The sequence below is a fragment of the Poecilia latipinna genome, unplaced genomic scaffold, assembly GCF_001443285.1.
Source record: "Poecilia latipinna isolate Pla-1442-1.1 unplaced genomic scaffold, P_latipinna-1.0 Scaffold2907, whole genome shotgun sequence".
Lineage (NCBI taxonomy): Eukaryota > Metazoa > Chordata > Actinopteri > Cyprinodontiformes > Poeciliidae > Poecilia > Poecilia latipinna.
The window spans coordinates 54,270-64,343 of NW_015115523.1; the positions used below are offsets into that span (position 1 = coordinate 54,270).

Genomic DNA, 10,074 nt, shown 5'->3' on the forward strand with positions numbered 1-10,074 from the left:
TTCCAGCAGCAGGTTGCCATGTTTCCAGCAGCAGGTTGCCATGTTTCCAGCAGCAGGTTGCCATGTTTCCAGCAGCAGGTTGCCATGTTTCCAGCAGCAGGTTGCCATGTTTCCAGCAGCCTTACCCTCGTGACGGCAGGTGCAGCCTCCTCAGCGCCTTGTAGGCCCTCAGGTCCCGGTGCAGCTCCACGAAGTGTTTCTCCTTCTTCTTCACCTCCCAGGTGAACTCTCCGTGTTTCAGCTCGATCCGGTACATGGCCGGCGTCGCCTGCAACAACATGGACCCGGTCAGTTCACCGCATTTCTGAAGCTGCTTCGGAAACTTGGCCAAACATTTCACCATCAATCTGCTCCTTAAGGGAAAACGACATGATTTAACACCGACTGAAACATTAAAGCAGCCAGAATGTTTTGGTTTACTGTTTGTAGATTAAATCATTTTTTCTTTGAAAATAATTTTATTAAAAATAACTTTTTCACGTTTCTAAGGCTCCATTGGGCTCTTCACTCACCCTGTGTGCCTCTTGCTGCTGGCACAGATTCCCCAAAGTGTGGCACGGGGGCCATTTGTGGCCCTTAGAATAATTCTGAGTGGCCCCCAAATGCAGTTCAATAATACAGCTACAAATCTGACCTTCAGTGGGAACTTTTCATCTTTTTAGGACGAGACGTTCAGTGACAAATTTAATTCTCCTTTAATAGAAAGTGTTTTCACCAAGAACTTTTATTTTGTTAGCTGTGTTTTCACACCAGCAACTTAAAGTCTTTTATTCTCATTTAACATTTATTCTCCTAAACTTGGTGAATGGATGTTTTGTGAAGAGTTTTCCTTTTTGTTGCTGGAAATAGACTAAAAGGTTTTATAGACCAATTAAACAAAAAAAAAAAAACTAAAAAGTTTGGAAACTATTTTATTAAGACAAAAAAGCTGCACAATAAAATTATTTTGCGTTTCAAGTGAGAAAAACAAAATGGCCCCTGAGGATTTTCAGATTTAGGATTCATGTTGCCAACAGTTCGGGCCCCTGAGTCCTCAGCAGTTATTAACAGTTATTAAAGCCAAAACATGTCATTTGTTGCAGAAGAAGTGAAAAGTGAAACGGGCACCTTGTTGACGCTCCTCTGGACGGTGTTGTTGAAGCGATCCTGATTCGACGTGTATCGCTCCACCTCCAAGATTTTGGCGGTGATGGGAGAGGAAAGGAAGACCATGGCGTCGGACTCCTTGAAACCCACCAGACTGTAAATCGCAGTGAAGGGCAACCGGTCGCCTGCGAGGACAACAGCCAGCGTGACAAACCGGCAGGAAACAGAAGGAAATGAACGCGAAGCGAAGGCGGCTACCGGCTTCCGTTGTGGGGAATTCGCCGTCGCCGACGTCGAGGTCTTTAGTGTCCAGCTGCTCCATGATGGAGGTCATGTCGCTGGCCACCAGGTGTAAGGTGCTAGAGGTCGGCTCGGACTGCCGCAGCATGGCTAACACTTCGTCTGGAGCCCAGGGCTCACCTGGAGAGACAGGTAACAGCAGAAGGGTTTGTTTCAGTCAACCAGAGAAAAACACCAAAACCTAAAAGCTCATTATAGTGAACCTGTGGAAGAGCAATCACTGTTAGCAGCTGAAATATACAAATATTTCAGCTAATATCCCGTCTAAAACACTTAGAGCCGAATATTTTAATGGTTTAAAAAAGTAACGATTATCTAGTTATTGATTAATCTGTCGATTCTTCCGATTAATCAGATAAAAAAAAATCTGTACATTCTGCTTGTTTCTAATTTAAGCCTTTTTTATACAATATTACAAATACATTAAACAAATAATTAAATTCATTTTTAAATAAGAAAGTAAACATTTTATTGCCTGAAACGCAACTGAACTCTTGATCATTTGTAATAAAATAAAATAAATCCTTCTACCATCAACATGTGAAAAGCTTTTCTGCTGGACTGAACATCAGTGCAGAGTAAGGCTGATCTGGGGATTATTTCTGGATTAACAGATTAATAACTAGACAGCAAAAGGAGATTTTTAAAGAACTGGAACCAGGTGAAACTGAAACTCCCACTAAAGGAGAATCTGACTGCACTGCATTCACATCAAATTAAAAATGTTGGTAAGAGAAATAAAAACACATTTAAAGTGGCACCTTGAGTCTGAAAACATGAATCTACAAACCAACCAGCAGAAAAAAACCAGTTCAATCCTGTTAGAAACCAAAACATTTAAACTTTGCTTAAACTACTTTATTCATAAAGCACTTTAAAAACAACGATAATCAACAAACATTAAAAATATGAAAAAACAAAAAGAAAAATCAAAACTAAATGAAACTTTTCAACAACTGAACCTCCAGATGGTCTGGATGAAACCGTGTTAAACGGCGACGACAGGCGCTTAAATTCTGCAACAAAAGTATGTTTCCATCTTTTTTTTCCAAAATCTCTCTCTTTTTTACTGTTAATTCAATGCCACATGCTGTTTTATTCTGTTTTTTAATTATGTAAAGCACCTTGAAATGCCTTTCTGCTGAAATGTGCAATACAGATAAAATTTGATTGATGTGAAACAGGGTGAATGGAAATCTGCTGCTGATCAGCAGAGGATCAGTTTATGATTTTCAACATGAAAATCTAATTAAAAGGATAAAGTTGTAGTTTTTAAATATTGTCCGACTTGTTTAAAGAGTAATTTATCTGCTAATATCTGCTGAGCTGCTGTTTTCTCTCCGTTTGTGTTTCTGGGTCAGTTTCAGTGAAAATCCCTCGACTCGATCCTCTTCATTCATGACTGAGCTCAGCCGCCGTTTGACCCGGTTTCTTCTTCCTCCATAAAACTCCCACGTGTTCCTACAGGAATACGCTCAGACATGAATCCGTGTTTCGCTGCTAATCCTGGATGTCTGGATTAGCGTCGCATCGGATCCGATCCGAGGAGGAAACACGGCAGCAGAGAGAAACGGCTGAAAACCAGAACATCTTCAAGAATAAACCTGTAACATCATTTTGGTTTCCAACAGCTGCCTTTTCTTTCAGCCGTCTGTCATCAAATATTGGCGGAAACATTTGGAAAGCTGTGAATTTAGACTAAAATCATGTCGTTTCTCTGCAGTTATACAAACATTTTTCACGTAAGTTGCCATGGAAACCAACCCGCTTCACTGCAAAAACACAAAATCTTATAAAGTTTTTGAGTTTAGTTTTTAGTGCAAATATCTAGAACAGCTGAAATAAAACAAAACTCAAAAATAACTTTTCAGCAACTTTCAGTTAACTTCTTCATATTGATGAGAAAATATTAAGATTATTTCACTTATAATGACATTTTTCACATTTTAATTGAATTAATCTGCCAATGAAATAAATATTTTTTTCATCAATATTCAGGAAGTGTTGACTTAAAACAAGATTCTTTGCTGAAAAATTACTTATACGTCAGTTTTGTCTTATTTCATGTGTTTTAACAAATCTGTTCAAGAATCTAGACCAAAAATACTTGATAAGACGTTAAACTTGTGCTTTGGAAAGGAAAGCGACCTTCCCCTTAAATCATAAACCGAAATCTTTTGGTTCAGTTTGATCAGCATCACCTGGCCGTCAATAAACTAATTATGATGTTTTTAAATAAGAAACACAAAATCGCAGGTGAATAAGTTAGTTCACCTGATAAGCCATTAAAAACATGCAGTGCCTTCGTGCTCCTGCCACTTCCTGTCGTCTTCTTCAGCGTTTTCGCCAGTAGTAACGTTTGGTTACTGATCACATGAAAAAAGGCCACCATGTTGTTTTGCTTTACCGACTATAAAACAGACAGAAGTTTTAAAATGTGCTCGGCTTGTTTTTTATTCTGGTGGATAAACGGAGCAGTTCAGTGAAAACCTCCTCAGCTTTCTGTAAAAGTCACATTAAAACATCACCGCTGCTCTGCCAACCGGAAGCCAAAATCCTGAAGCTTTATTTGTTTACGATCTAAATGATATTCAAAAGGTTTCACTGGTTCACTTCCCTGTCAGAGACATTTCTGGGCTCCACAGAAAGTGAAATGGTGGTTTCCGTCTGCTTTCACTTCCTCCTGCAAAACGCAGCCGACAAAGACGGAACCGCAGAAACCAGAGAGAAAAGGAGACGCAACGTCTATCAGCAGATCCTCATGCTGGAATATTCCACATGAAATAAAACTAAACTGACTCACAAGTTACTTTACAGCAACATAAAGGAATGTAATTTCTTAATATTGATGAAAAAGTAATATTTATAAGTGAAATAATCTGCCAAGAGATTTTAACTAATGAGACAAAATGTCTCATTCCACTGGTAGATTATTTCTCTTTATAAATAGTATTTTTTCATTAATATTGAGGAATTATTGACTCAAACCAAGTTTCTATGTCTTGCTGAAAAGTTACTTGTAAGTTAGTTTTCTTTTTATTTTATGTTTACTAAGAAATTTGAAACTAAACAAAAATACTTCCAGCATTTAGGTCAGATAAAGTTTCACCAGAACAGAATAAAGGTCAGAACTTCAAACGGGAAGTGAAGGTTGATTTAGTGACAATAAACACATCAACAAGACAAAGTCAGTTACCATAAAATAGATTTAGTCTCAGAATTAAATTAGGATATAAAACATGGAGTCTGTCACTGTTAGACCTGTTATGATAAATTATGCCAGAAGTTATCAAATTAAATGATAATATTGTTGCTTTTAGACCATTTATATTGATAAAGGCACAATAATAAAGCAAGAATATATTCTCAAATGAACTTTAAAATCTAATGAAAATTTAACCGACTGGAAAACATTTTAAATATTCAGAAAGAATAAATAGAAATAAATAATATGAATTATTAAGTCTCTGTAAACAAAGTTATTCCTCAGAAAGACGTCGAGTTGAAACTGGAAACTTTTATCATCCAGTTTTTGGCCGAAAGAGAAAAATGATAAATTATGAAAATAAATATTACTGAGTTTGTTTTAGTTTATTATGTGATTAGTTGATTTATTGTTTATTGCAACAGGCCTAGTGATTGTGTTCACTTTCCAACAGAAGCTCACAGATTTTATTAACTGTAATTTAAATAAAATTTGATTTGACTGAATGAAAACAGAAAAACACATCTTTGGTGCTCCATACCATAAAAGAAGAAATCGTAAAAGTGAAAACGAATCGGCTTCGATGTTAAATCACAAATTAACAGATTAACCAGTTAATTTTATTTTATTATATTTAGATCTGATTTCATGAACCTCAGCAGCTTTATCAGCGTTGACCGCCTGCTGACGGCCTGAACGGCCACTTTATTAATCCTGATTAATCCAGGCCTGATTAATCCATAATCAGGCCTGGAAAGACGCCGCAGCTCATCTGACGCGTCGCCTAATGGACGCCTTCAGCTGAACGTGTGAAAAATGTCCAGAGAACCTGGAATCACAAGTTTCTGTCTGAACCGAATCAACGCTCAGCTCTCAACAGGTTTGATTCCAAACATTTTTCTTGGATCTGATTAGCAGCTAAATTTGGCCGCTAATCTAGAGGAGATGGAGCACAAAAAGAAAAGAATGTGTGTTTGGTGGATTACTTTTTGTAACAATGCTTCTTGGTAATAGATATTATATAAAATCTGTTTATTTTCCTTTAAATTGTGCCTCATTTGTTACAGAGTTAGCAGGTCTGCAGCAGAGCTGATCTTCTCTGCTAACGCCGTGCGACTGATTCTGCTTCGTACTTCAATATTCAGTTCAGTATTTGTGAATTTTTCTGTGGGACACGACTACAAATTATTTGTGATGATTTTTGTAAATATATCAGCTTTTTTGTAAATACAATGTGGCTTATATTGGCTGGCGTTTGCAAAGCAGCCAATCCAGGCGCTGATTGGCTGAAGCCCAAGATGCTAGCTTCTGCGTTAGCGCCAAGACGGTTTCACTGTGCGTATTAATGCATATTAGGACATATCTGGTTTTTAAAGTATTATAATAGGCAGTTATCGGCATTTTTAGAAGGAAATCTAAAGTATTTGAGCTTTGGTAGTTCTTCTTCTATGGTTATATTTTAGTGCCACTTCTGGTGGAGAAAATAGTTTATAATGGAGAGAAGAAAAGTAAAAAAAAATATCCAGATATTTGACCTACAGTCTCATCATGAGAACAATACCAAGGTATTACAATCGACTTTTCCAAAGGATATAAGCAGTGAATGCTAAGCTAACGTTTAGCATGGTGTCTTATGCTAGGCCTGAGCCACCACAGCATCACTCTGCCTCCACCAAAAGATGATTCCTGCAGTTTTCTGTGTATACATGTAAAATATTCTAACATCACCTCAGCAAACTCTGATAACTGTCATGCAAATCGATCCGGTGCTTTGGGTCCGGCGGGTCGCCACAACCTGCTGCTGGGACGCGTTCAGAGAGAGCTGAGTGTTTGTAGTATGCAAAGCATGCAGAGCAAACATCCTGAGCGGCTCGATTCTCTGCTGGAAACAGAGAATCATTGTTAACCCGAGGAAGACGTGAGTCTGGTTGAACCGGCGGCGCAGAAAGTCACGACTCCAAGTTCAACCACAAGTCAAGGTCTGAGCCGCCCCTGAACGCCTCATCTACCTTCACATTTTTACCTAAATCAACCTGTTCTTTCATCAAAACATCAGCAAAAACATCCAAACTGACACAGTTATGTTTCTACTTTATCCTCATTCAGTTGCATGAGGTCCAGCAGAAACTCCGGCTTTTCAGCTCCAGTCAACAAGAAACGGGTCAGACGAGTGAAACGCGTGTTGAGGCCTGAAATAGAAGATCTTTGTTTTTAAGTTATGACTAAAAGCAAACAGAGGAGCTCCGAGATTTATCAGAAAATACATTTAAACCAGAGCTGAACTGGGCAGACTGGGAGTGGCTCAGCGTACAGAAACAAAAAACTTTTAGGACAAATTTGTTCAAACTTCTCAGTGGGTTTTCTTTTTTACTACTAAATTAATGTAAGATTGCTATTTTTTCCATCAGCAATGTCATAAAACTACAAATAAAAGATATATAAAACTCATGAAATTATTTATTTTTGTTAATTCTGTGAAATTAAATCAACAAATTCAGATTTTGGTAATAAAATAAAATATGTAAAAATGTAAATGTAAAAACAGTCAGATTTGCTACTTTTAAGAAAAATCTACTTTCCATTTTTTAGAATTAATTTAAAAGAAGTAGGCCATATTTTGGTTATTTTAATGATATATTTTTGCCATCTTCAACGGATGCACACGTTCAAGTCTTTATTTTAGAAAATATCATTGAATGTTTTTGGTCTCATTTCCCATAAACTTAAAATAGAAACAAAATAAAACAAAATCAAACATTTTCCATCTAAAGAAAATGTGATTTTTCTTCTTTTTTTAACTGAATGCTTTAAGATTCCTGTTTATCTTTTTAATTTTCATTATTTTGTCATTAATTTTACTTTGTTGCATCATCCAGGCAGAAGCTCATCCAGTTTTTAAAAATTTACAGCGATTCCAGTTCCATCAAGTCTGAGAAATTTCGAGGTTTTTCACCAACATTGCTTCATTTTTATAAGAAAAAAATCTAAATAGACATTCAGTCACTTTTCTGCAAACATCTTGGAAAATTAGAAGTTAAATCATTTTTATTTTTGCAGATTGCATCATAAAATCAGATCCCATTTGTTTTTTACATCTGTCCAGGTTTAATTTTTCTTTCCAGCCTGGTGTCTTGCCGTCCTGCAGTTTGTCTGGTGACCAAAACTGTACTCAGTCCAACTAATACTCATATAAAGTATGCATGACCGTCCTGGGATCTTATTCTTGGATAAATATATAATGTGTTTTACTGCAGTTCCATTAGAATCAGATTTCATACGACGGACAGACCCAATAAGATGAAAAAAGAAGAGCAACAAAACATACCAGATTTTATAAAAAGACGTTAAATTACCAGATTCATTCAAATGATGACAAATATTCAAAACACAAGGTGAGATAACGTTAAATAATAATAATACAAAATCAAAGTGGAAAACTATCAATTATTCTTGTATTTATTCTGATTATTCTTATTCAGATCTTTTTTTACTAATTTTTAGGAGAAATTTCCAGATTTTATTTCACTGATTTGAATGTGACATCATGTGACCTCAGTGTCACATGACCTGTGTGTGTTGGGAACCACAGCAGTGCAACACAGGCTGTAGAAAGTATCAACCAGAACCAGAACCAGAACCAGGTGAACTTTCACCTCAACACGCCGCGCTCATTAACGATGTGGACCTCAAGTCCGAACCTGGCGGAGACAACAATAAATCAAAATTCTTTAAAATTTATCACAGTAAATGATAAACGATATGATAAATGATCACCTCTAAACAGAAGCAGAGTTACGTTTTATTCAAGTAAGAGTTTAAATACGTCACAATAAAATTACTCAAGTAAAAAGCACCGCGTAGTACAGATACGCCTAAAAGTGTATTTTTTTCAAAAAAGTAAATATAACTACCATACTCTGCCCCAGTCAGGGTCAGAGAACAGCAGGAGCTTTCAGTTTTTACAGAGTATGTAAACATCTGGACTCAAACGTCTCTAAATGCGTCTGCAGGTTGGATTCCTGAACTCTGCAAATATTCCCTTTGGCTCCAAACGTCTGGAGGCTACGGCTCCAAACATCCGTCCCACCTAAACCTTCTGCTCCAAGATAATCTTCATCTGAGCTTCAATCCAGATTAAAGCAGAAACACCTCGACTCTCCAGCATCTGAAGCCACTGATGCTGCGGTTGGTGCCGTTGCCTCCGGGCCACTGAGCACTCTCTGTAATTGGGTACATGGTGGACTATTACCCCCCTCACACACACCGTCACTCACCAGGCTAACCAAACACACACACACCGCTAATCTGCCAAAACTAACGTTGAGACGAACCAAGAGCCTTCAGGAACCAGAGACAGGAAGCTGGAAGGAAAACCTGAGCAGATTGAGCTGCAGCTGTGGCTGAATTATGAGGGAGGAGACGTTTCTCTGAAGCATAATTACTGCTGCTGACATTTCACCAGAACTCCAGCTGACTCATTTCTATCAGAACCGAAGAATTAAAGTTTAATCACCTCCATAAAAACACAGATGAGAAAAACTGCAGACAGATTTTGAGATCTGCAAAATCAGTTTTATCTGTAGTTGGTTGTTTGGTTTCCATGTTGATGATTATTTGCATGATGGACGAACCTGCTCACATTTATTTTTAAATATGTTAGAAATTTACCTGGCTGACATTTTACTTATTCACATATAACAAACTAGACTGAATGACAGCATGTTTTTAATTCATCTTAGTGAAACTAAAAACCCTTTGAGTGAATCAGGATGTTTGCACAGGAATCAAAACGTTTCAGAAACAAAGAAGGAGATGTTTTTTCTGCAGGCCTGAACAATCCCGCCTCAGCAGAGATTAATCCTCAATCAGCCCGTTTTAGGAAACTTTATGAAAAACAAACCGAGAGAAAACAGAACCGTCAGATCCAAACACAACACTGACCTGAACCCGCACACCCTGAGGGACGCCGAGCATCTTCACAGGGATAAAACGTCCTCTGGTCACCTGCTCAGGTCTGCAGCTTCACCTTTAACCTCTGCACACACCGACACACACACCGCTACACACACACCGACACACACACCGCTACACACACACCGCCACCCAGCCCCTCCAGCTGCCGGTCACAAGGCTGAGAGCCGCAGCTGAAACTGCAGCAGAGACGCTCACACCGGACAGCAGGACTCCAGGGGGCGGGGCTTACTGACCAACCGGCTGTGATTGGCTAGAGGAGCCAGACATCAGCCAATGAGAGGAGAGGGAGGAGCTTTCAGCGTTAAAGCTGCAGAAACATTCAGAGAATCTGATTTTAAATCCGTTTAAATATTTACACATTAAAAAAAGAGTCGCAATATACAAACTATTAAACCCAAGATAAATTAATAATTCTGATTATTAATATTTTTAAAGGGCAATAATTCATTTTTATTTACGATAGGGATGGACAATAAATCAATAACATATCACAACGGTGATCAATTTCA

At 37.9% G+C, this 10,074-nt stretch overlaps 1 protein-coding gene across 1 annotated transcript in view; it reads right to left on the reverse strand.

Moving 5' to 3' along the window:
* The window catches only part of LOC106939558 (phospholipase D1-like), a 32,986-nt gene extending 23,254 nt beyond the window's left edge, over nucleotides 1-9,732 (reverse strand). Inside the window, exons 1-4 of the mRNA XM_015021993.1 lie at nucleotides 9,533-9,732; nucleotides 1,345-1,506; nucleotides 1,108-1,271; nucleotides 126-268 (exon numbers count right to left, since the gene is read on the reverse strand). Of these exons, the coding sequence (XP_014877479.1) occupies nucleotides 126-268; nucleotides 1,108-1,271; nucleotides 1,345-1,474 (437 nt within the window). The 5' untranslated portion in view covers nucleotides 1,475-1,506; nucleotides 9,533-9,732. The remainder of the gene's footprint in view (nucleotides 1-125; nucleotides 269-1,107; nucleotides 1,272-1,344; nucleotides 1,507-9,532) is intronic.
* Between the last annotated feature and the right edge of the window lie 342 nt (nucleotides 9,733-10,074).